Raw genomic sequence first — 27,841 nt, 5'->3', positions numbered from 1 at the left:
CTGCAGGAGAGAAAGGGGGGATATAAATCCAAACTCCTCCTCCTCCTCCTCCTCCTCCTCCTCCTCCTCCTCCTCCTCCTCCTCCTCCTCTTCTTCTTCTTCTTCTTCTTCTTCTTCTTCTTCTTCTTCTTCTTCTTCTTCTTCTTCTTCTTCTTCTTCTTCTTATGTCTGTTAGATGATATTTAAATTATTTTATATATAACTTCTCATCTTGATTCTGTAAATAGTAGATTTAAACAGGGTATTTGTGTGACATGTTCATACTTATCAGGACCAAACTCTACCATGAGGCAAAATAAGGTGTTTTTGAGGGTGCCATAATATTCCTTTCTGCCCACTTGTCTGGATTCCTGTTGACTCTGCCACTGCTGTCCAGGAGCTAGAGACTTTCTTCCTTGTGCACTCTTCTCCCAGGCTGTTAAAAAAACATTGTAGCAAACCAAGCATGCCTTATAGGAATTTCTCAGATTCTCACAAGATTCCAAGGTGGCGTAATTGTTAAAAGCAGCAGCCTCTAATCTGGAGAATTAGGCTTGATTTCCCACTTTTCCATGAGTGGGCTCCAATGTAAATGAATGTGTTTCCCTGCTTGTCCACATGAAACTTGCTGGATGACCTTGGGCTAGTCACAATTCTGTTAGAACACTTTCAGCCCCATCTATCTTTCAATGTATTGGTTGTGAGAAGGGGAAGGGAAAAATATTATAAACCTTTTTGAGACTCCTTAAAGGTAGATCAAGGTATAAAAACTAAACCTTCTTGTTGTGAGAGTTTAATATAATTCTGATTGCCTGGACCAGGGGTCCCCAAACTTTTTAAACAGGGGGCCAGTTCACTGTCCCTCAGACTGTTGGAGGGCCGGACTAAAAAAAAACTATGAACAAATTCCTGTGCACAAATGATTGTAAAATGTTTGATTTCACCTTTCAGCCTTTCTGTTATGGTCTATTTTTAGAACAGTGACCAAAGTATGTCAAGTACAGGGTGGGCTCCAAATATTGTTGGGGAGGCTGTGGAATACCTTCCCCTGTAAAAAAAAAGCAGAACTTTCCCAATGAAGCATTCCATCTAACCCAGGATCAGGTATCTTCCTGGGTTCTTTCCTCCCTAGCAGCCAGCGAGCGATTCGCCAGCCTGGCTGATGCCAATGGGAGTGAGGCGGAACAGAAAGCCTGAGAGCAACACATGGAGTAGCTGAGAGGGAAGGGCGGAGCAGGCGTTGCCACATGTAAGGTTTCCAACTCTGGGTCACAAAATTCGTGGAGATTTGGGGGTGCCATCATGTAACTGCAATCAACAGCTGTTGGGGCCGGTTCCTCCTCTCCCTCGAGCCCCCACTGCACATGAATGGAGCCATCGCCGCCATGCCTGGTGGGCCGGATAAATGCCTTCAGGGGGCCACATGTGGCCCCCGGGCCGTAGTTTGGGGACCCCTGGCCTGGACAATGAGTAATCAAATGAATTCACAAGATATCCAAACTCATAGTTCTATGTGAGGCTTTGATGTTGCACAGAAATATGGCTCAATCTCCCATGTTATGCTTGGTGAGGCTCTGGGACTAAGGTTGCCGGTCCTGTGGCAGAGATGGGGGGATCCCCATTGCTACTTCTCATTTTGCAATCACAGGATATATTTTTTAAAAAATGGCTGCTGGGCCAATGACATGATATTGTTTCCAGAAAAACCACAGAAGTGCAGTCAGTCATCCCTAGGACTCTATGATCTAGCGGTTCCTAGAAAGGTGAGACATCAGTTCCAGGTTTTCTTAGCAGAAATCCTTATGCGGCCTGGGACCATCGTATCTTCGAGACCGCATCACCCCATATGTCCCTGTATGGCCTCTTCGATCGGTTGAGGCCAATCTACTAGTGGTCCCTGGCTCTTGGCGATGCAGCTGGCCTCCACGTGGGCCAGGACCTTTACGGCTCTGGCCCCAGCCTGGTGGAACATGCTCCCTCCAGCTGTTTGGGCCCTGCGGGATCTTGGCGAGTTCCGCAGGGCCTGTAAGACGGAGCTGTTCCGCCGGGCCTTTGGAGGAACCAGCCGCTGATGGTGCCCCATCTCCTTTGGCCCTTGATATCTGGGCCATTTGTCATCTGATGAGACTCACCACTCCTCCCTTTTTTGGGGGGGGAATTTTAAAACTAGAATGCTGGACGCCACTCGTATTTTCATTTTATTGAGACCTATTATATAACTATTGGAATTAATTGTTATGGTTATCACTGCTTTTAAATGTTTTAACTATCTTACACTGTTATTTTCATATGCTGTACACCGCCCAGAGCCCTTCGGGGATGGGGCGGTATAAAAGCCTAATAAACAAACAAACAAACAAATAAATAAATCCCTGTCCCCCCATTTTCCTGCTTGTTGCCAACACTATATGGGACAGTTAGAGGAATGTCTCTCTCTCATGTGAGAGCCATGGTCTACTTCCACAATGTGCCTTCTTAAGTCAAAAATGGGAGGTCATCCCACAGGCCCCTATGACAGTCTACCATTTTTGATGACAGCAGGTGACCTGAAGGTGTAGAGCAGTGTACTTTCCTCTAGGCAATGGAATTCACCAGATGCCCTTCGGGGATGGGGCGGTATAAAAATCAAATAAATAAATAAAAAATAAAATAAAAAATAATGTACCAATAGTTGATGGTCTTCTTAATTAAATCTTTCAGTTTTCCCTGTGTAAAGCATAAATTTAACATTTTCTGTCTTTATTCTTAGCTGGAGTGGGAGCAACATTCGCTGGGGACAGCCATTTCGCCTTCGACATATTACCACAGGGCAATTTTTAGCCCTGACAGAAGACCAGGGGCTTGTCTTGTTAGACAGAGAAAAGGCTGACACAAAATCATCTTCCTTTTGTTTCAGAGCATCAAAGGTAACACAATAAATATCAGATGGTTAGACATACACAATTTTTAAAAAGACAGAAAGAACAACAGAAAGGCTGGTAAAATGTTGGTCCAGAGCTATAAGTATTAATGGACCCAAATGTCCAAAAATGGTGACTACCCTTCACTGCTGTGAATTTGATGATTGCATGCATGATATTTAACTAAGTCGTCTGCCATCCTTGGCCTCAGAGAGCTGCTTTTATAAGCACTGAGGGGTGGCATGTAAGGGAGGGGAGGGAGGGGGCCCAGCATCTGGACATGGCCCACCCAGCCTAGTGGGGGGAGGGGAGGGAGAGGGAGGGGTGGCATGCAAGGAAGGGGAGTGAGGAAGGGGAGGGAGAGGGGTGGCATGCAATGGAAAGGGAGGGAGGGGGAGCTTCTCAAATGTAATTTGGCATGTAATTTCTTTTACATATCAAATTTGAAAAAAGATACTGGGTCTTTATGAATTCAATCATACAAATATTTTTAAAAGAAGAAATACACAACTTTAATCAAAATTCTCTGGGAACTTTTTTCTTTGAAAGATTATTTATATCATGACTTAACTGGGCATAACTGTTCTTTAGGTGCAGATCTGTCTCAGATACTTAAAAATAGTCATTCGGGCCAAATATAAAAAGTAATATGAACATGCAAATCTAACAAGTATAATGAGCATGCGTCTGACAGTGGTATTATCCCTGTAGTTCCTCTCTCCAAGTGCTTCTCTCCCAGTTCCAGAGCCCAATTAAGAAAAAAATGATTTGTTTGCAGCAGTCTATGGCCCTTTCCGCACGGGCCATTTACAGTGGCCCAGGGATTGCAAAAATGCCATCCCTGGGCAGCTGTTTGCACATTGCAGCAGCCCTGTCCTGTGTGGCGCCGAGCGGCGTGAAGGTGCCGCTTTCCACCTCTCTTCCCGAGGGAGTTTTTGGAAAGCGCCACCTTCCCATCGGCGCGGTGTGGCCGCTTTCCCATCCCCCCCACTCACCTCGTCCTCCAGCATCGGTCTGGAGGGCTGCTGAGACCCGCCCATGCTGCCCTCCGACCCCTGGAAGTCAGAGGGCAGCATGGGCGGGTCCTTGATGTCAAGTCCCTGACTGATGCTGGAGGACGAGGTGAGTGGGGGGGACACAGAAGAGGCAGCTCCGTGCGGAGCCGCCTCTTCTGTGCTGGCCTCTGCGGGGGCCGCTCGCACGCTCCCATGCGAACGGACCCCTCCCCTCCACCGGCATAATTTCTGCCGGTGGAGAGGTGCCCTTTCCGCTGTGCGGAAAGGGCCTATGAGATAGTTGAGAAATCACACTTCTTCCAAAATCTCTCTCCTATAGGAAAAGTTTATACAATTTCATGGGTTTGAATAGACTATTCCCCACATCTTGCCTATGACTTTTAGCTGCTGTAAACATTCCATGGTCCTAGAGCACATTCAGATTTCAGCAGACTTTTTGTGGTTTTGTTTTTCTTGTTTTTCTTTTATTTAATTTAAAAAGTCATATTTTTGTATGTAGTTTGGGATTCCCTCAAGAACATGGGTATTTTATTATTAAATTATTTTATTATTAAATACTGAGCAGATGTATCTCTCTAATGTATGACAGTTTTGTTTCAGCATCACAATAGATAATATTTAAAATGAGATGTCTTTGCTTTACATTTAATTGAGTCTACATGGAGAAAGAGACATAATTGCTCTGCATGTTGAGTGCAGGGAACAGTATGGGCCCTGCTGCTATGACAGAGGACTCTGGGAGGTGCTTCATGCCTGGCCGTCAGAGTGGAGGACACTGGTAGCTTCTCTGGGCTCAGAGTGGCTCCCAGGCTATTGCTGCTGGGCTCAAGGAGGGTAGAAGAGCCCGGAGCTGTGAGGAAGAGAAGAGATTGGATTCCATCCCACTCCCATCCCCTGCTAGTCATGTGGGCCTCCCATTTCTATCTTTTATTAGCAATATGTGGTCCCATCTGCAGATACTTAAATCTGTGGATTGGGGCCACACTGACAGATGGCAGATTTTTTTTAGCAAACTTGAGGGACTCCACTGGTTTACAGAAAAAAATCTGAGAACTAAAAAAAGTGGAGTGATGTTAAATCACCCAAAGAACAAGAGTGTTGCCTATGCAAGTGCAGACAAAACTTCTATTCCTCCAGTGAGGCCACTGATACAGCAAAGCAAAGTCAAGATTGGGTAGGCTAGAGGGAAGCCACCAAAGCCACCATGAAGCTGGGGTGTTGAGCAGTATGGGAGGAGCCATTACCATTGAGGTTGTAAAGGTAGGGTTGGGTACACTGGAGGTGGAGCGACCTCCATCCTCACTGCTGTTGAGGCAGCAAAGCTGGGTTTTGGTGGGCCAAGGTACTACTACTACTACTGTGGTAAAGCTAGTATTAAATGAGATGGAGAAGAATTCTTGCTATGATTCCCACTGATCCCTGCTTGTTCTCAAACAACACTGAAACTACCTTTTGTCTCTTTTTTGGAGATATCTGTTTGCAGATTATTTTTGATTTCCAGTTTTATGATAAAAGCTGATATTGAGTTAATATTATTTTCTCTTTTAAATTCTATGGGACAAAGGAAAAATTGGATTCTGCTCATAAGCGTGATATTGATGGAATGGGAGTTCCTGAAATAAAGTATGGTGATTCCATTTGTTTTGTGCAGCATGTAGCCAGCACTTTGTGGCTTACTTATAAAGCACAGGATGCTAAAACAGTGCGCTTGGGACCACTGAAAAGAAAGGTAAACAAAACAAGGATATGTCTTGTTTTCAACAGCAAATTCATCCTGATTAAGGATACAAACAATTTTATTAACTGGACATTGCCACAAAGACATGGGTTTGAGATACCATTGCCTTTCAAGATGAATTGAATGCATTCGCTTTCTTTGTTTTATATTGCAATATAGTTTAATGTATCTAAAATTCATGTTGAAGGAATAAATGGTGATAGATAGCAGCCCAAGGCTTGCAGTTACCAGTATGTCCTCTCTGGTACTCTTATAGACATGAGGATGTGGCATCTGGAGTGCCATCTGTAAAACCTCTCCCAACCTAGCTTTCTCCAAATTGTTGCCCATTGATAGGATACCTCCTCTGCCCTCCTGGCTCAAGTTTTGAAAAAACTCCAAATATGAGTAGACAGCAGAAATATTCCTAGCTGAGAGATGCAGGTGGCTTTGCATTGTGCCACTACAGCTTACTGCAAAGAAGTGTGTATTGTGCAAATGTTCACTTTACACAGCAAGGTATTTAAAGCACTGCTGCTCAAAAGGGCAAGAATTGATACTTTGACAACTCAGTCCACTTGGTCCTTGGTCTATTTGGTAGTTGTATTTATTCAGAGTTTTGGGAACCTTGCCCTGACTGTTTTGCTATAGCAGTGGCAATAGCACCTTTCATTTTAACAGAAGCAGTTGTATTTGTGCCACTGTAGATCATACAGGTAGTTCTTAAACATTTCATGAGCAACAGTTGCTTACTCTCCCTACTTTATTATTTTTTTAAAAAATATATTAGGTTTCTACCCTAACAGAGATTCCCTCATTGGGCCAGAAAAGAGGAAAGAAAAGGAAAAAAAAGGAAAAGGGCCAGGGAGCTAGAGAAGGATTTTATTTCGAACATGCTCTATATTCAGAAAATGTTGACTATATATCTTAATGAAAAGGATATGGATTTGATCTAATATTTTACCTCTATCAATTCTTCATTCCTTACCATTTCTTAAAGAAGCCAATCTAACTTGCTGTGAGGGGTTTATTTTGGATATTATCTGATATGAATAAAATAGCAAAGCCCAAATAAATTTCACTATTCAGGTATTTGAAACTTAGGATTTCCAGCAATTTAACTAATGTTATTACTTTGATGTGGTGCTTAGTACTTGAAAGCATGAATGACACATTACTTTGAAAGCATTATTGTGGGTTTTGTTTGTAGGTTATTTTGCACCAAGAAGGACATATGGATGATGGTCTCACATTGCAAAGATGTCAACATGAAGAATCCCAGGCTGCTCGAATCATTCGTAATACAACAAGATTATTTAGTCAATTTATAAGGTACAGCATATTACTCAGGTACTCATATTTTCCCCACTTGGAAGAGAAGCACCCATGAAAAACAGAGATGGTGATTACATCATTATCAAGTAAAGTCATGATGTTCCAATAATCGTGTTCCTTGTGTTACATTTAATATTGTCCATAGGTTTCCTTCTGTCCTTATCTATTAACCAGTTTTGTAGCCACAAATTCTCTATCCTTTGCCATCTCCAGTTTTCTTGCTTCCTTAAAGATCATTTCATTCTCTCAGAACTCGTATCCAAGAAAGAAGGTACTGCCATTTCTCTTCAGAATTCTTCCCTAGAACCTGCATTTTCCCTGAACAATTACTTAATCCAATCTTCAAAACAGTGTATGCTAGTATAGCTTTGTTTGATCAGTTAGCACTGAGGTAAAGTGATTAAGATTATATGATTGAGAGTGCAATCCATGGGGAAAAACAAAGAGTCATTGGAATAACAAGAGGGTACCTCACCGTGGATGCCCCATCTGCTGACACAAGGGACAAATACGCTGGCAACATGGGCACTAACAGTGGTGGTGGAGTGCCCCATGGTTCTGTGACACCCAATTGCGGAAGCTGCTGCTGTACTGGCACTTCTCTAGAATTTCCAGGGTGGAGCTGATTTCAATCAGCTTCTTGTGGCTGTTCAGCTTGGGAACACCACCTTTGGCTGGCATAGACTTGTACCAGCTAAAAGTGTGGTGTAGCCCATTGGGCTGCATGGGAGTTTGCAGGGCAGCCAGGGATTTCTGCTGTTTGTCTTGCTTCCCGCACCACCAGAAAACCCTTTGGAAGTGGTGTGGCTGGCCCATGGCGGTGTCATTCCTGGCCACTGTGAAACCTTCCCCTGCCATGGATTGTACTGTAAGTAAAGTTTATTTGTTAAGATAGTTTTACACAGACTGCAATCAATGAACTGGATAAGTCTTACAGAAACCTCTTTTATTGCCCCCCCGGGGGGGGGGGTCTTTGAAGATACTCTTTGCTCTTTTGGTGCCTACAGAGATAGGTTGAACAGAAAATTCTGTAGGACCAATGCCTTATAACATTATATGTGTAGCACATCTGTCATTCTGAGTAATTTTTCCTCTTTAGCAATAGCTTTAAAACAATCATATTTGGAAGAAAAGGTTAATCAAATTAGCTTTGCCATTTCTAGAAGTCCTCTGAAACTGGCTTGTCCTGGTTATCATAGATTTGGTCCTTAGTTAATTTTTTAACAAATCTGCTATTGCAGGAAGCATCTCATTATTTTAGGCAATTATTTGCAATCTCATGAAAAAAATTGATTTCTCTGCTTAAATGGCTTTTCTTTGCTATGGCTGAAGCCAAGCCTTCACTTATGCAATGGATCAACAATAAATCTAACAGCTCATCTTCATTCGATGTTAATTTACTCTTGCCAGTGTTCTGGTGCTATGTCCTTTGATAGTCCTCAATTAGAGATTTTTTACTAACATCACTGTTCATATACTCAAGTATGATTTTTTTTTTTTGAGTGAGAGATGCTTTAGGGAGTGTGAACTGTTCTTTCCCTCTTCAGGCAAACTCCACTTGAGACTCCACTTAATCATTCCTTTGGATTTATACTGGTCATTCTTCCTCACCTCATTTGTATTCTGAAGTAGTAGTTTTCATGGTGATTTTTTATCTTGAATGTGTAGAGATTCCCTCTGATGACTGGGTCTGCCAAGTCAGATTCATTAAAAGCTCATAATTCTTTCATTTGAGACTGTCCATCATGAAGATAATTAATGTCAAACATTCCATATATAATAGGAGCTATGTTTCAGAACTGAAGCAACTTTGTATTCTATTTTTGATGATGACTATTACTTATTTTCTTAATTGACAATTGTTTTCTTTATCTTTCTATTGATTTTTAGTGGAAATAACAGAACTTCAACTCCCATCTCCCTGCCGATTGAAGAGGTACTACAGACACTGCAAGACCTGATTACATATTTTCTGCCTCCAGAAGAAGAGCTAGAACATGAAGATAAACAGAACAAACTTCGTTCTCTTAAGAATAGACAAAATCTATTCAAAGAAGAGGTTAGGAGGGAAAACATTTTATTTGTATATTACAAATGGATTTGGCAACCACAGGCAGCAGAATGTTTACCTTATAGATATGTTTTAATGTGGATAAATGTTATTAATTCTCTCCATAGACTGTTAGGGGTCATTATGATAAGAGTCAGGTTCTGCATATTCTCCAACCATGGAAAGATTGAGATTGGTTCATGTACTCCATCTCCCTTGCTCTTCTCATTATTTAGAACAGTGTACAGCCAAACTAAGAGACTCTGTTCATCTGAAAGCAGTATCTTTCTAATGTTCCATTGTTAGGGGTGAACATGCCCAGGCTCTGTATGATCCAGGCCCAAGGGGAGATCAAGTCTCCTGGCCCCAGCCTATACCTTTCAAGGTACTGTCATAAAAGCTGGACTGTCAAGTCAGTAATGTCTTAACTGTAAAGTAATATTGATTGATTACAAATGACATGCTATGCTGTCTGTCACACACCCATACTTCCCATACATACCAAGAAGGATTGGCCAGGACCCTGATGAAGCCCTTTGACAACTCAGTTGGAGAGTCTGTTAGAAAATAGCTCTTCCAGTCCTTCCCTAAACCCCAGTTTTATAGCCTCCCCTTGTGCTGTATCTTCAGTGAGCGAGTCACTTATTTCTTGGCATGAGCTTGCCAGGCCTCATGGATCCTGTCTAAAACCTTGCCTTCTCTTCTGAGACCTATGACTACAATCAACCTCTTCATACCTGGATCATCTTTTCTTATCCCTGGAGGAAGTGGTTTTTCCTCTTCAGGAAGTAGGTCAGGGGTTACATAACTTACTTGCCTGCAAAAGGAAACAGGTCTCAACATTCAAGTTTAATTATATTATGTTAATTATTTCAAATATTTTATTCAACAGTTGTTATTTAACTATTTTTTCAATTATATAATTAAGGTGAACAGCTTCTCTTACGTGTTCGAAATTTAGTGTTTGAACAACTTTGAAGACTGCAGTTTTTATCATAGACCATACTGAAATTTGAGTTACCTGCTAACAAAGAGGGTATTTATAGTAGAATAAATATTAACATTCATAAAAACAATAATTTTTACCCATATCCTCCTAGGTTGTTAGCTGCAAATTTGGGACACAGTAGAACTCTCTTATTTTAAATGTTTTTCATTGGAAAAATGTGTTATTAAGAATACATATGAATATTGTATCGTCAAAGGCTTTTATGGTTGGAATCAACTGGCTCTTGTGGGTTTTCCAGGCGAAAGGCTGAGCTACCAGGGGGCAGGGGGCATGCATTGCAGTGGGAGCATGCCGAGGGGGTAGAAAATCACCCCCCTGAGGTGCCCTCCCCCATGGCTCCACCCCCCACCCCCCCACTTACCTTAGTTCAGCTTGAAAGTGCAGGCTGGAAAAGCAGCCTGTTCACTTTAGGCTGAAGATGGCCTGGTAGGAACTATACTTTCCAGGAGACCTTGTGAGCCCCAAGGTCTCCTGTGAAGTGTAGTTCCCACCAGGTTGTTTTCAGTCTCAAGTGAACAAGCCGCTTTTTCCAGCCTGCCCTGTCAGGCTGAACTAAGGTTAGTGTGTGTGGGGGGGCAGGGTGCCCCAGGGGGGCAGAAAGTGCAGAGTGCGCCCCAGGCGCAGTATGGCCCAGCATAGTCTGTTCCAGGTTGTATGGCCATGGTCTGCTGGTTTTAGCTCTCCACACTGTGCCACAGAGAGAAACAGATGTTACCAGGACAAGCTTCTGAAGATACAGATATGGGCAAAATATTAGGCGCTAATATTACCAGACCACAACCACACAGCCTGGAAAACCCACAACAGTCATATGCTCACTGAAGCAGACTTATACCTCTGTAGCCAACTGACTTAGAAGCCATGACTCTGCTTAAGGTGGCATTCTCAGCTATCTGTTTTGCATGTATAGGCTGCATGTGTGCTAAGCACAAGTAATCCTGTAAATCTGTAGCTAGACATTTGGCAAAGATTCATCATTCTAACACATGATCTGGTGCATTTGGAGTGGTGAGCATGTTTTTAAGCTTGGTACTCTATTTGAAGATAGGATGAGTTTTAAACATTTCCCTTACTGAACATTTACAACTTTGAAGGAATATATTTCTTGACAAGTAAACATATTGTTATCTGTAACATCTTTTCAGGGAATGCTGGCACTGGTTTTGAACTGCATTGATCGCTTAAACGTCTACTATAGTACTGCTCATTTTACAGGGGCTGGCAGTGAGGAGAGTGGTACAGCATGGAAAGAGATTCTGAATCTCCTTTACAAATTGTTAGGTGAGTTCTACAGCTGTCAGCTGTAAAATGAAACCACAGAACAGGATCATTTCTTCTCTTAATAAATAACAATAAAATGCACTCCAAACTGATTTGAAATATAATTAAACAGCATTTTCCAACTTATTTTATATATGCTTGTATTATAGAGAACAGAAATCTGTAAGCAGCTATATTCACTACTCAGTATACTGAATACTGAGTAACCACCAGTTTGATAAAAAATATATTCAATGCAACATGTATCACTTGCATAGTTTATTCTTATAGGAAAATGGTCAAAAATTAAACAGAAATATATTAAAGTAAAATATACAAACTAATGAAAGTATGATTTATCTTTTTGTTTCTGAATCTTTATTATAATCTTTTTAAATTCTTCATTCCAGCCAGAGCTAGTACATCCTACTTATTGTTACATGTGACAATGGCAACTCTATCATGCAGTGTCCTTGTTTAGGAGAGCCAGGCCACAAAGGGCTTAATTAAGACTACTTTTTAAATTAAGATAGTTTCAGATGGGTAGCCATGCTGCTCTGAGCTTGCTATGGCAGGGGAGAGCAGGGTAACAATGAACAGACACATAAACAAAATGTTTCTGCAGTAAACGAGCTAGTACAAAGTCCAGTAGTATCTTAAAGACCAACAAGATTTTCAAGATATATGATTCCATGAGCTAAAGCTCCCAAATCTAACTTTTAAACTTATATTTAGTAGACATAGGTCCATGAAGTCCCTAGGTCCATAGAGTTCTCTTGCAAGTTGAAAAATTGGGTTATTTTTCTTTTTAAGACCTCCCAAAATTATGTCTCTATGGGGTAAGATGAGCAATGGAGAGGAGAGCAAGTTGGTAGTGAAGAAGATTCTTGTTAGCAGATTAAAGAGGGAAATCTTGAACAGGGCAGAGCCACCTGATTGGGGTGGGTCTGCCCAATTAAGGTCAATTCTGCTTAGCATAATTATACTGGGTTACATTCGGTATTTAAAAATCAGCATCCATTTTTCCCTGGTTTCTCTCTTTGCATGGGTGCCTGTTCCTGTGAAAGAATTGAGTTAAGACTGGAAGGAAATACTCCAGTTTCTTTCGCATGAGCCTGGCTTTTTTTGGTTTTATAATGCAGATGCAGCATGCATTCTTGAACATCTTTGAGGTGCTGCATTCTGATTGGCTCTTCCCCACCCCAAAGGCAATGCTTCTGATTGATGGATCCACAGCAACTGCAGGAAAACCAAACACGACACACACACCCCTTTTCCCTACCTTGGGAAAGGAGCCAGTGCAGTGAGCAACACTGACATGATGTAAGGCAGGGAGATCAGGTGGCAGGGTGGAAAAAAATGGTTTTGTTCCCATGATCTTCACACAGAAGCGATTCAACGAGGGATTTTGGAAAAAGATCAACATTCTAGGGGTTTTTTTTAAACAAAAACCTGAGATGAGGAAAATATAGCAGGACAAACCTGCTTTAGGATTGGGAATTGTGCGAACTTCTTGGCCAAACCAGGATATTTCTCTTGCTCAACCTGGGATATTTGGACCATGCGGAATTGACCTAAGGTAGCTACGTGTTTGTTCAACAAAGGCTGCCTAAAACAGCCCACTATTTAAATATGTTAGCATATTTAAATGATGATGTAGAACAGCCTAACTAATTAATAATCTAGTTCAGTGGTGGCAAACCTTTGGCACTCCAGATGTTATGAACTACAATTCCCATCAGCCCCTGCCAGCATGGCCAATTGTAGTCCATGACATCTGGAGTGCCAAAGGTTCGCCACCTCGGATCTAGTTAAATCCAAGCCATGGCCTCACATCGTCATTTGTAGGGGGGAGGGGGAAACCTGGGGCAAGATGTGGCATTTGATCAGAACTTCATGCAACCTGAATTATGTACGAAACCCTTTAATTCTAAGAATGCTTTCAAAGTATTTTCAAACGTTTTAATGGCCAGAATCAACTACATACATACATTAGCCTTTATTGGCATAATCAGAAAGCAAAATAAATACATCAGTAATAAAAGCAAAAAAGCCCAAAAAGGACCATAACAGATACATACTATTAGATACTCTCAGCTATCTCCATAATAAAATTGGCAACCTCTTCACAAAAACCAGGGTCAGAGTTATTCAGCAATAAAGACAGCCTGATCAGATCTGGCAACCTAGATTGGAAAAAAGGATATAGATTGATACATTTGGATCTGATTTTAACAAATCTGGTGCAGTGCAAAAGTTGGTGGGCCAGGGTTTCAACCACATTGGATTTGCACTTGCATAACCTTGCAGATTTTTCTAAGTTACTAAACCTATCCTTTAATAAGGCAGAGGGCATAAAATTGAATTGTGCAATGGTGAGAGCTCTCCTTGCTCGGGGGTAGGCCAAAATCAACTGACTGATGTGGGTTTTCCAGACCATGGCCACACATCCCAGAATTTTCTAAATTTGCTTGAATAGGGAAAGAGTTTCAAAAATTCCTTATATGTCTGATTTTTATTTCTGGAATAAAGAATTAACAGTGTTACAGATACTGTGTTTCCCCGAAAATAAGACAGTGTCTTATATTAATTTTTGCTCCCAAAGATGTGCTATGTCTTATTTTCAGGGGATGTCTTATTTTTCTGTGTTCTGTTCGTCGGGCATGCTTCCAAACAAAAACTTTGCTACGTCTTACTTTCGGGGGAATGTCTTATATTTCAGACTTCAGCAAAACCTCTACTACGTCTTATTTTCAGGGGATGTCTTATATTCGGGGAAACAGGGTATTTGTATGAAAATGTTTCAGTGGAGATTGTTGGGACAACTTTAAATATTTTTGAACAATGTTAACTGTTGTCAGAATGAGAAAAGATGGCTTAATATCTTTTCCAGTGTCAATACATTTTGGATCCTTCTTGGCCTGTATTAATGAATTATCACCACTGGATGCTCCAGTGATCGATCATGAATAAGTAACAGCAGCGTGGCTTTGGAAAACATATTTCAGAATCTTGTATTTTGTCATTTTGCTAAAATATTTCTGTCCAAAGTTGACTAATGATTGTAAATCTTTCTTTCAGCTGCTCTTATTTGTGGTAACAGAAATAATTGTGCCCAGTTTTCTAATAACCTAGATTGGTTAATTAGTAAATTGGACAGATTAGAATCATCTTCAGGTGAGATATTTTTATTTCTAAAGATGAATATTGGTGCTTGCTATATTATGTACAAAGAATTTTATTTCCTGTTATTTCAGAGTTGAGACACCTCATAATTACCTAGCAAATCAAACCCTTGCACTATTTTATGCCTCAAAATCTGACTCCAGTTACTATTCTTTTGAAAAGCTTGGGTATAAGAGATCTATAGGGAGTCCTTGAATTAGCAATGAAAACTGACCTATATCAAACAATATTTCAGAAATCAGTTTAAACTAATTCACCAGCTAAATTTTCATAATTTTGTAGCTCTGTGATATTAATGATTGTTTCCTGATTGGCATTTATTGTTCACTAATTTAGAAACTTTATAGACTTGCTATTCAGTTAGGTGGGACCTGAAGACCTCTCAGAAATACAATGAGTCTTCAGACTATAGAAATTTGTTCCCTGGAGAAAATGGCTACTTTAGAGGATGAAATCCATGACCATATGCTGCACTGAGTTCCTACCCCTCCCCAGGCCCTGCCTTCCCCAGGCTCCATTACAACATCTCCAGGAATTCTTAACCCAGAGTTGGTGACCTTCCTTTCCAAACACTTGCTTAAAACAACATACAAGTTGAAACAATTAAATGCAAAGATTCTGTGCTGAGGTAACTGGGGTTGTTGCGTTTTGAAAAATGTGGAATGTAGTAGGTACTTGCTAGAGGGGCTGGTGAGTTGAACTGGATTGACAGGGAAGCTGCTATCAGAAGGGGCTGTTTTGTAATTACTAAGGAAGCTAACACATTTCAAACAAGTTTGAGACTACTGAATGAGCTTTTCTAATCCCCTGTTTTTGTGGCATGACCGGCTCTGTATTACTTTCTAAAAAGAAACTGCCTACCTGTAGTTTATCTATGGATTGTTCTGTCTATCTCTAATAAAATCAGGAGTGTTTATTTCCATTAAATGATGTTGATCTCAACTTAACTGAACATTTGAACTTAAAATTCTATGAAAAAGGTGATCTAGTATATGTTTGCATTACCGGTACTTATTCCTTGATGTTTGTATATACACATTTATTTGTTGTGTGTCTTTGGCTATTTTATCTAAAGTTCAAAAAATTACCCATACTAATGAGTGAGATTTTTACGATCTGGGCTCATATCATTATAAGAATGTATTTCCAAGTATATCTTGTGATGACTCTGTCATCTTCAGATACAAATAGAGTAAAATAGAGATACAAATAGAGTAAAATAACAGTCTTAAGTGTTTTTAATCATAAATTTTGAAAATCTCAGCTTATGTTGCATTGATCTGGATGGCCCAGGCTAGCCCTGTTGTCAGATCTCAGAAGCTAAGTAGCATTAGTTCTGGTTAGTATTTGGATGGGTGACCACCAAGAAAGTCTAGGGTTGCTATGCAGAGGCAAACAATGGCAACCTGCCTCTGTTTGTGCCTTGCCTTGAGATCCTTGTGGAGTTGCCATTAAGTTGGCGGCAACTTGATGCCACTTTCCACACAAGCCTAGGTTAAATAACTGTCTCATAATCCCCAATGCCTGTTTCAAACACTTTTATTTTTCATAAGTTAAAGCTTTGGTAGGTCAAAAATATGGAAATATGCTCTTCCTTTCCCCTTAGGGTGTTATTTCCCCCCAAGTTTTTGAACTGTGTTTGGTATGCTTGTTTTGTTTTAAATGTCAAACCTTTCTCTGTGCCTGTGGCATTCCTACAGGTATTTTGGAAGTCTTGCACTGCATCTTGATTGAAAGCCCAGAGGCTTTAAATTTGATAGAAGAAGGACATATAAAATCCATAATCTCACTGCTGGATAAGCATGGACGCAACTATAAGGTATGCTTGGCAAATGAAGGATGTGTTACTGGTCTGCGGAATAATTTATATGTGGAGCAAATGGGTCTTTATCATTTTACCTGTATACTACATTGCAAAAAGAAATAAATATTGATGGAAATCTGTTTTGCAAACAATAAAACAATTTTTTATTCTAATTTCTCTGGTTATTAAATTCAGGATTCTTTTACAGTGTACCATGAGCATGCATTTAGCTCCACCATATTGGCTGTCTCCCTATTCACACATTGATAGCAGAAACATCCTCTTCTTCCATACAGCACCCTCACCCCTCCATAGGGCGAATTAGCCCTCCCACTGTTAAGAATTTTATTGATGATGTTAATTTTAGATAAACTTTAATTAAACTGTAGTTCAACTTTGTCAGGGTCTGAATGTTCAGTTTGGAGTGAATTTAATATTCTGGATTAGACGGAACCCTTGTTAGCCTTAACTGTGGCTAACAACAGAATGATCTAAACTGAGATCAGGCACTGGAGGGAGGAACATGTTCCTCAAGCTGGCACCTGATGATTAATGTTTTGTTTTTAAAAAGCAAGCTTCCAGTATTGCACCAGCACTGTCTCAGTATTTGGAAATTCAATAATTGTAGCAAAACTGAGTTTGGCAGTTTATGGAAAAGGGTGTGCAAATGAACACTATGAATCAAAATGTATGTTCTGCATGTTGAAGTGAGGGTCACTTGTACAAACCTGCTTCATTTAGGAATAGAACTGAGTGATGATACTGCTTCTTGAGTATATAATGAAATAAGAATTGAAAGTTTCTATGTATTTTTTTTGGCATGAACATTAATTTTCTAGGAAAACAGCTAGCATCTGTTGTACTGTCAGTCCCACAAATGCTTTTTGGGGGAATAAGGGTTTGGGGATTTTATTAACTTCCTCTGAATGTACCCTTTGTTAGTTAATGTTTGCTACCACCTCAAAATGGGATTTCAACAGTTTTCCCCAAGTTTTGGTGGTTTCTTTTGTAGCCATTTTTACAACCATTTTACAACTAATTTTGTTTGATTTCTGCTTTGAATCCATATATACAGAGAACAGATTGCTGATTTTTCATGTAAAACATAGTAACAGTAAGATTTATGTGATTCCCTTTCCAATGACAAACACTTCATGATTTGTCTGCCATTGTTCTGACCCAGTTATTCTTGTGGTTCAAGCCTCTGAGTCATCTCAACTGTTACTTCGCTCTAAGAAGAGCAGTTCCCATTATAAAAGTATGCTTTTCCTTTGACTGCGAAGTCTTGGCCTTCTTTGAATGATAAAGAAATACTACAATGTGGTGACTCCCTTTTAGAGAACTGGACTCCCTTTTAGAAAACACTGGAAGCTTTATTGCTTATTTATAATATTTACTGTTTTTACCAATACAAAAGTTGAGCACAAAGGCAAAAAAAGTCCTTTAATAGATAACCAGATCCACTAACTCTCATTGAATCTGCAGAAACAGAAAGACTGTACAAGGTATTTCAGCTAGCTTACAGCCATGTCTGTCTGCTTTTCTTATGGACTTTCAAGCTCATACTTACCGTTCCTTGAGGTGAAAGAGGTTATCTACATCAAAGTACAATGAATACTAGAACAGGGCAGCTTCCGAACAATTAGTCTTACTGAGGAATAATTCACAGCTATTAAAAAATGCTCACTCACCAGCACTGAATGTTTTGCATCAGATTTGTGTGTTCTGAATGTTGTGCAGCAACTAATAATGTCTTCCAGATTCTTGAAGTGCTTTGCTCCCTTTGTCTCTGTAATGGAGTAGCAGTGCGTGCTAATCAGAATTTAATCTGTGACAATCTTCTCCCTCGAAGAGATCTACTTTTACAAACACGGCTGGTGAATGATGTAACAAGGTATCCTGTATATGTCATAATGTGTATTTTATGAGATTTTATTGTTTTATTTTAAAATATATGTTCCACCCTCAGGGTACCTGTCTGAAACATCTGTCTGAAACATCTGGATGCAATAAATGGTTTCTATAGCCCTGACATGGTTTCTATCACCCTATAGCTCAGACTATCCCAATCTTATTAGATCTCAGAAGCTCAGCAGGGTTGGCTCTGCTCAGTATTTGAATGGGAGACTACTAAAGAATATTAGGGTTGCTGTAGCAACAGGTAATGGCAAACCACCTCTAAATGTCTCTGGTCTTGAAAACCCTACCGGATTGCCATAAGTCAGCTGTGCCTTGATGACAAAATAATAATAATGAGTATAAATATACACCAGATAAAGGACAAGAAAGTGACCATCATTGACATAGAAAGTGACCATCATCAACCTGGTGGCTGCAGGGTCATTGAAAAAGAACATGAAAAAGTTGCTAAATACCACAATCTGAAAATTGAGCTTCAGCGACTATGGCATAAACCAGCCGAGGTCGTCCCAGTGGTAATTGGCACCTTGGGTGCCATTCTGAAAACAATGTGGCAGCACTTGAAACATCTTCAAATTAACAAAATTAACATCTGTCAGATTCAGAAGGCAGCCCTGCTGGGATCCATATGAATACTGCAGTGATACTTTACAACTTTCTAGCCTCTGGGTGAGGCACGAATTGTAATGAAAGGCTGACAATGAGTTAAAGGACTGGCAGCTGTGATATCAAACATGATGATGACATAAAAGGACTAGAAACTGCAGTTTACAATACTGTTCATTAGGGGTTAAAACTGTTTCTGCCACACTGCTTTTCTGCTCTTGTTCCAGAGGCGTAGCTGGGCCAGAGTGCACCTGGTGCACACTCTGGCTTTTTCGCCCCCGCCCCACGGCGGCGCCCCCCCACTCCTACTCCCACTTCCACTTACTTTAGAAAACCGAGCAGGCTGGAGAACAGGCCTTCCTGTTCGGGTGGGAACTACATTTCCCAGGGAAGTTCCCACCAGAACAGGAAGGCCTGTTCTGCAGCCTGCTCAGTTTCCTAAAGTAAGTCTGGGGGGGTGACACAGGGGGGCCGCTGTGGGGGAGAATCATGCCGCCCCCACGCCCCCCCCCATGGCGCCCCCACACACACACTTATTTTAGAAAACCGAACAGGCTGCAGAACAGGCAGAACAGGAAGGCCTGTTCTCCAGCCTGCTCGGTTTTCTAAAGTAAGTATGTGGGGGAGTGCCGTGGGGGGGAGGGGGAAAGGGGGAGGGTCCGGGGGGATTTTGCGCCCCCCACATGACCCAAATTCATGCGCCTGGTGTGTCGCGCACCCCCTGTCCCCTGGAAGCTTCACCGCTGTCTTGTTCCCATCTTTGTGAGATTTATCTGAGACCTATTTTGATGTTCTCTTTTGCTTGCAAATCAGGAACAGGATATTCAATCAGGTTCCTGCTAAGTTCACACAGCAGAGAAGGGTGTGTTCAAGACAATATCCTTTTATTAACAAGAAAATACAGGAAATACAGCAACTGATTTTGCGACACAGAGCTCACGAACAAGTCTCACTAACAAAATTAAGAGGCAAATTAAATATTAGAGTGACCATGGGTTTGACCTGTGGCATCATTTTAGGGAGGAATTTGACCATTTGAAAAAGCTGCAAGGGCCCAATCCTGATTATGCCTGGTGCACCGGGAAAACTATGTGACCTTACCTCCCCCCCCCACACACACCCTGTGCTTCTTAAAGTGCTGAAACATCCCCCTTCTCACAGCTAGCTTGGCTCTAGAGAGCACAGATTCTACCCCATGACGGTAAATCAGCATTTATAAATATCAGAGTGGGGGACAGACTATTCCATTATAAAGTATACAATAATATGCTAAACTTGTGCTTCTTGAATGGATTGAATATGTAGCTGACAGCTAATTATCAGCAAGATTAAAAAATAAACAGCTGAACAAACTTTTAAAAATTCCCATGGTACATTGCACTGTTTTCTTCATCCATGGGCCACAATCAGTGAGAACAGGATAGCCTCGTTTGATATTTACTGTGATCCAAATTATGTTTACTCAAAAGTGAAATTGTGAAATCAAAGGGCAAGTAGTTGAGTTCAAACCCTGAAATTGGTTTAGAGAGATTATTTCAGTGAAGCTGACTCTCAGTCTCAAATTTCTCAGTTGCTTTGACCTTGAACTAGAATTGAATCTTTAAACATAAAAATGGTAACTGGTTTAAAATAAATAAATAGACACTCAGGAGATGCTTTCGCAGGCCAGACGGAAAGTCTAACTATATTTGACAATACTATATTTCCCAATGAGCAAGATGAGAAGGAGCAATAGCTGTTGCCAGGCGAGACCTAGGTCTGTTGGTAGTCCTGATGTGAAAGTAGAAATTTACCCTAGGGTTGCTGGCCAGCAGTCTTTACAGTAAAACTACTAAAGAAAAATTAAAAAGAAATATTGTGATGTCCAAGGCTTTCGAATGGACCTCATGGCTAAGCATTTGGTCCTCAACCTTCCACATCCTAAGCAAGTATTCTACTAACTACACATTGATTTTTTCATTTCTCTGAAACTGACTTGTTGAGTACAGGACCAAGCACAAGACTATTTAATTAACCAGAGAACAATATTACAAATGCATCCCCAACTGAAATCCCAAGAGGTGCAATGTTTATTTTACAGCAAGATTTATAATATATGAATCCCTTATCTATAGAATTATTTAGAATAATAGCTAAGGTACACCTGTAACCTAGCATCTCCAGTTTTGATGGCTGGAACAAAACATTTCTTTGCCTAAACTCTGGAGAGCCACTGCCAGTCATAGCAAACCGGGCTGCATATAAATGGTTTGCCACTATTTTTATTTTAATATTGGTCATTCAGTCCTTGTGTATTATAACAATCTGATTTCCTCTAATTTTGTATTTTACTTAAATACTTAATTCCATTATTATTATTATTATTATTATTATTATTATTATTATTATTATTATTATTATTATTATTATTATTATTATTATTATTATTTTACTTAAATACTTAATTCCATTATTATTATTATTATTATTATTATTATTATTATTATTATTAAATTAAATTTGATAGACCGCTCACCCCCGAAGGTGGTGATAAACCGCCCATCTTCTGAAGTTTCAGTCAAAGCATAGCATTGCAGAGAAATTTTACAAATGTAATACAGTGAATTTTACTCACTACATGTTCTCTGTTTTCTTTCAGTATGAGACCAAACATATTTCTGGGAATTGCTGAGGGCTCAGCACAATATAAGAAATGGTACTTTGAACTAATAATTGATCAGGTAGATCCATTTCTGACAGCAGAACCCACACATCTGCGGGTTGGCTGGGCTTCCACATCAGGCTACGCCCCTTATCCTGGAGGTGGAGAAGGATGGGGAGGCAATGGTGTTGGTGATGACCTATGCTCATATGGATTTGATGGACTTCATCTATGGTCTGGTGAGAACTGATTTAATAATGCTCTTTAGCTATATGTTTTTACCGTTTGCCAGCTTTAGGAATACTGACGTACACATTACCTTCTTAATAAAGGGATGCAAAGAATTAAGCTTATTGATGCTACCTTGGTCATTAGAGAAACAGAGCAATTACCTTTGTTTGACTAGTTAGGGTAGCCAATGGTAACTGGAGAATGCTGGAAGACTTTGTGTAATACATTGTTGAAAGTTTTCATGTCCAGAATCAACTGGCTGTTGTGGGTTTTCTGGGGCACACAGCTCAGAAAAATTACAACAGCCAAACTTCATGTACTCTCAGAAAAAAGGTATGGGGTGACCCACAATACTATTTATTTTGACTACTAAAAAGAAAGAGTGGATGAGTTCATGAATTGCTGTTTATGAATTGTAGATGTCCCTCTTATTCTAAATTGCAGCTTTGGGCACCATAGTTCAGTCTTCTAACTAACTTGATAAAGGTATTGAAAGTGTTATGGGATACCAACAGTTTTGATGGTGTTGGCGATGGCCAATTACTGGAGCAACTGAACAGTCTGGAGCTAAATAAGCTGTGGTATAAGTAGGTGGTGGTAGGAGAAGTAGGAGAAGATGTGGTCTGTTTCAGCCATGTATATCATCTAGGTTAGATAAAGGTATTGAAAGGACTGGGGCCAATCTACAACAGTTGTATTGGCCAGTGTTTGAAAGATGGGAAGCAAACTCTGCTAGAAATGGATGAAATTTGAAGGTTTGCCTTCCAATATGTTCCATCAACATGTCCCAGACTGGCTGGAAAGTGCTTAATTATTTTATCTGTGTGCAAGATTTAGACAAAAAGGAAGTATTCTGGAAATAGTGCCCACAGCTGTGAAACTTTCCCTGAAGATTTAATAAAGCCTAAGCATTAGCATTTTCTGAGATTACAGAGTAGTATTTAGGCTAGCTTTTGAAAGCCAGGGCTACATATTAAAGGCTGGAAATTTGCATTTATTTGAATTGCAACCCTTATCAAGCTGCATATATTTTAGATGTGAACAATTCAGATTTATCTTCTACTGGAGCATGAATTAATGGCCATGAAAGTTGATGTTTTACCAATCTTATAAAATTTCTGTCAAGCAGTACAACTGGCAGATGATTCTAAGGATATTATTGTGGTTTAGTAACCACATATTTGGTTTACGTACTGATTAGGATTTAGCACGCTATCATTCCCATGTCTTCTCTTCTTTGGTATCGCATTTGCACCAAACCTTCAAAACATTTTTTAAACTGCTTCAGATTTTAAAATTAATTTGTGATTCAGTGGGCAAAACTGCTGGAGAGAAAAAGTCCTGACTGATATTCATAGATATGGGATACTTTTTTGTATGAATTATTCTCGATCCACGTGTCAATGTAAAAAGTATAGAGTTAATTCTTTGAATATTTATTATTAATGCATAAATTGGCATGCACCCAAATGGTGAGGAATGTGTGTAATGTTGTGCATGACATTTTGTGTGCTGGTAAAGGGATTCTCCCTGCCACCATTAGCTGAAATTTGCCCCAAGATGTTTGTTCTGCAAGCTCCACTGTTGGGCACGCTTTCCGTCCAAAAAGCACATAGCTGTACTCAGCTCGTCCTGTCAATTCTGGCAATATATCGTTTTCCTATTGTTTTATTTTTGAGGAGCTATCTTCATAGCTATGCAGACACACATAAGAGAATATTAGCTGCTCGGAAGACCAGTCTACCTCTTATTGAGCAGCACTGAGTAGACTTGCCCTCTGTGGAACAACTTGTTTTTTTTCTTATTGCACAGGAAATCCCAGTCAGTCTGCAGAGGGCAGATCTACCCAATGCCTCTCCATGGGCGGTAGACCATTCTTCCAAGCAACTAAGATTCTCTTATGTATGTTTGTGTAGCTTTATGATATCCTTACATTCACCACATGACTAGTGAATATTTTAGTTCAGGTAGTAAAGGAAGATGCCCTAGTAATTACATTGTGGAAGGAAATGGTGTTGACACAGGATTGGATTAGGTGGTACAGAATGCAAACAGCATGAATGATGCAAGTTTTGGCTGTGGTAAATATTTGTTTAGATTTTTTACAGTACATATTAACCTTCTCAGAAGAATGCCTTCTGTCCAAGAAATGTTTAGTGGCAAAACACTGACTAATACCCTGTCATTAGAGGAATGCCACACATAAACAATTTATTTTGAGCTTTTAAAAAATATCACATTAGTCTCTTTGTTTTGTTCGCGTCTTTTAGTTACAGACCACTGAATGTCACTCGCATGTGAACACTTTTTAAATTCATGGGACTTCAGTGACATAATTATTGTGCTAAATCAAATGGAAAACAGAACAGTTTTTAAAAGTATACTATTTGAAATTGAATAACAGAACAGATAATAGGTTGTCTTTGTATGAAATCTGTCTTCCAGCCCTTCATCAAATCATATTTTTGACATGACTATGGGGCTTTCCGCACTACAGAGGTCGGCTCGGTTCCCTTCAGTGGGGGGCGATTCCAGGCTGTCCACACAGCAACTTACTTGACCCCCTGGAACCGAGCTAAGTGGGCGGAATCATCTTGGTGCCTGTTTCGCTCCTCGATCATGATTGGAGCTTGTGTTACCATGGGAAACGGGAGCGTTCTTTTTTTTTTTACAGTTTTTACAGTTTACAGTTACATGCCCACCACAACTCTCCCATTCTGCGCATGCCACAAAAGCGGCTCCTGATTGGTTGAACGGATGAGGTGTCATTTCGATGCGTCCGTACTTCGAAGCTTCGAAGCAGTATCGACCTTGTTCCAGCAGAAAGGTGCAGTTCATAACTGCCACAGGGATGTCGCAGTTCTGAGGGTGGGGGGGAACTGAGACAAAACAACGTTGAGCTCAGTTGCAGTGTGGATACACTGAGGTGAACCTAGATAGAAACCAGTACAACTCTGTCAGTGCGGAAAGCCCCTATAATTAGTAATATTTTTGCAGCAGAAAATTACATTTGTTTTAAATATTATAGTAAAACGTTATGAGATATGGACAACATGGAATAAGGAGATATCTTTGTGAAGGTCTGAACTTTGTGTGTATTACACATTAGTCATTTAACATATTGGAGAAATAATTTTGGAAGCTTCTTTTTTAAAATTAGTTGCTAACCACACAACACTTTGACCTGGGGTTGTCACTGGTGAACTTTTCTATGCCAGTGATCCACACAGTGCAGATAAATGCCTTTTTGCTTCTACTGTATGCAGTACAGCACTTTCACAACAGTATGCTCCCCCAAGGCTGCATGCTGCAAATTAGCAAATGTGGCATGCATAGCCAATTACTATGTAGAGCATCACAATCTGACATACATGAGGAATAGACCATGAACAGGAAATAACATTTAAATTGGCCTAGGACATTTGCTTAATCATGAACTTTTTCTTTCACCATTATAACTATTAGTATCATAATGATTTTTTTTGAGGGGGGATTTTCTTTTGTAGTATTATTTCAAGTATTATTACAGTTTTTTTAAATAAAAATGCTGTTTTTAATCATTTGTGATTCTAGAAAGGGAAGAAGAACATTTTTGTTCAGATAGTATCAGTTTAGGAAGCTTTGATAATGTTGAGAAGGAATGTGGAAGAATTTATGATTTTATGAACAAGATTAATAATTATTGGATTAAATTGATAGTTATAACATAACTCCTTTTGATACAAACAAGTATCCTCTTGACTGGAACTCATTTGCTGGAAAGAACAAAGTACGAAAACTGATTGATCGCAACATAAATTTGGGCTGCCAGTGTAATGTGATGGCAAAGGAATAATCGCTGTTCTTAGGCAAACATCAGATGTATGGATATTCACTGCCTGTGCAGGCACACATGACCAGGCATATCTGAAGAAGGTTTTCTTTAGTTAAAAAAAAAACCTCACTAGAGGGGCATCCATTCCCCTAGGAGTCATTACAACATGTTTTCCTGCTGAAATGATCATGTGGTCCAAGGGAATGACACTCCTTCTTTGCTGCCATCAGGATTTGTTCGTTTAGCGTTTGTTCTGTGGATTCTATTGAGTTTTTTTATTTCCATAACTGTAATAAGCTGTTTCTGAGGTAATTTTTGTCTCTGAATGGAGCTCTTTTTGACTGCTAAAAAAGGGAGGATAAAAAGATCTAAGAGACAGAAAAAAGGGTTGAGGGAGAGAACTGTATGGACCCTTATGAGTCCTATCTCAACCATGTGTTTTTCAGATTGAGGTCTAAGATGTTTCAAAAGGCTCTTTTTGAAAACTGTGCTCATTGTGCCACAAAGATGATTCACAAGGATGAGCACAAGCATTGCTTGCTGTGCTTGACAGAGGAACGCAACTTTGTTTCATGTAGATCAGCATGTCAACAATTCATACCCAAGACAAAGAGTGACAGACCACATTGTGGAAGACGACTCTCCCATCCACTGATATTCTGATAAAATCTACTGCCATGACCAAACTCCCATTGAGACTGTCATATGTGACAGCATCTTCACAGTCCTTATGCAGGTGGATTGTTTCTGCAATTAAACTTTATTACACGGGCAACCTAATCCAGAGGGGCCTGGCAAAAGTAGTCCTGAGAGTGGTGCGGGCATGTGCTGGCATATTTACCTGCCCTGCTGGCGTAAGTGGCACTTACACTGGCAGAGCGGGGAAAGATGTGACAGGTGGGCACCAGGCAGCTTTGTGGCACCAAGACCTGGAAGAGCCCTCAGCCACACAGCCCCACCAGCATAAAAGAGCACATCAGCATACTGGGGGTGATGAAGAAGAGTTTGCATTTTTATCCCCCCCCCTTTATCTCCTATAAGGAGACTGAAAGGGGCTTACCATCTCCTTTCCCTTTCCCCGCCCCCCACAACAAACACCCTGTGAGCAGTTGTGGGATTCAAATAATGTAACCACTGGTTGTTTACAAGCACCACTTTAATAACCGGTTCTGCTGAAGTGGTGCGAACCTGCTGAATCCCACCACTGCCTGTGAGGTGGGTGGGGTTAAGAGAACTGTGACTAGCCCAAAGTCACCCAGCTGTCATGTGTTGGAGTGCACAAGCTAATCTGGTTCTACATCCTCTACAGCTCAAGTGGCAGAGCAAGGAATGAAATCCAGTTCTCCAGATTAGCGTGCCCCTGCTCTTAACCACTACACCATGCAGGGTGATGGGTAGGCTAGGTGATGGGTGAAGCTGGTGATGGGTGATGGGTAGGCTAGGGACATTCCCAGGGGTGAAGCTGATTTTAGTTGGCTTCCACCAAGCTTTTAACCCAGGAATGCCCCACTCCCTGGTTTCAGACTTACTCTGCCCAATGCATGATGTAAGCCTGTTTAGCCTATGTGGCTATTTAGACAGCAGGAGGGTTTTTAAAATTTCCCTCCTTCCTGCACTGCCTGGTGTGGCACTGCCTTCACTATGCTGTACAGTTCCACATGGCAACATGAGAGAGTTCAGACAAAAGACACTTATTCGCTAAGGAGAACTGACAGAAAACACTAACCCCATCACCCCAATTCACACCTTTAATTGTATTCATTGCTATATATTTTGTGAGTCTCCTATTATACTCTAACAATCTCATTAATTTTGATGACACAGCTTTCATATAAGATATTTCCACATAAATAGAGTTATCCCCCCCCCCTAAATACCTGCACTTTAATACAGAAGACTGTGGCACTGCACCTCCTCCACTCCCTCCCCGGAGGGGCTTGTACCATCCCCCTCTACAACATGAGTGCTGTTCCTCTCGTCCTTGCCCCTGCTCTCCTGGGAGCAGTTCGTACCAGGGGTGCCTCCGAAGCCACAGTCAGCGTCTTCCCACTAGGGTGGAGATGCTGAAAAGCCTGGCTAGCAGCCTGAAGCAGACACAGGTTGGCCACTGGGGAAGTCTAGCTCTGGTTCCTCAACTGTTCTTCCACACGTCCCTTTCTCTGCCTTAGTCTCCTCCACCTTTGGAGCCTCGGGCTCCTCCACCCTCCTTGTTCGTCTCTCTCTCACTAAGGTTCACTCTTAGTCTCCTTCTGCTTCAAAAATCCTCTCCCTCTCTGTCTGGTCTCTTACCTTCTTATCTCTCCTCCCTTCTCCTTCCCTGCCCCCCCCCCATCACTGCCCTCTAATCTCCCATTTGGCCACAGGGCATCCATC

The 27,841-nt window shown here is 40.7% G+C and overlaps 1 protein-coding gene across 1 annotated transcript in view; it reads left to right on the top strand.

Moving 5' to 3' along the window:
• RYR3 (ryanodine receptor 3) overlaps positions 1–27,841 on the top strand; it is a 372,359-nt gene that overhangs the window by 103,222 nt on the left and 241,296 nt on the right. The window contains exons 11-19 of the mRNA XM_048484286.1: positions 2,729–2,885; positions 5,460–5,624; positions 6,823–6,944; positions 8,838–9,006; positions 11,152–11,287; positions 14,348–14,443; positions 16,153–16,271; positions 18,017–18,150; positions 21,421–21,662. Of these exons, the coding sequence (XP_048340243.1) occupies positions 2,729–2,885; positions 5,460–5,624; positions 6,823–6,944; positions 8,838–9,006; positions 11,152–11,287; positions 14,348–14,443; positions 16,153–16,271; positions 18,017–18,150; positions 21,421–21,662 (1,340 nt within the window). The remainder of the gene's footprint in view (positions 1–2,728; positions 2,886–5,459; positions 5,625–6,822; positions 6,945–8,837; positions 9,007–11,151; positions 11,288–14,347; positions 14,444–16,152; positions 16,272–18,016; positions 18,151–21,420; positions 21,663–27,841) is intronic.

The sequence above is a fragment of the Sphaerodactylus townsendi genome, linkage group LG02 (assembly GCF_021028975.2).
Source record: "Sphaerodactylus townsendi isolate TG3544 linkage group LG02, MPM_Stown_v2.3, whole genome shotgun sequence".
In the NCBI taxonomy this organism is placed as follows: Eukaryota; Metazoa; Chordata; class Lepidosauria; order Squamata; family Sphaerodactylidae; genus Sphaerodactylus; species Sphaerodactylus townsendi.
Note: the sequence above shows the minus strand (reverse complement) of the source record. Positions and strands in the feature narration are given on the sequence as shown.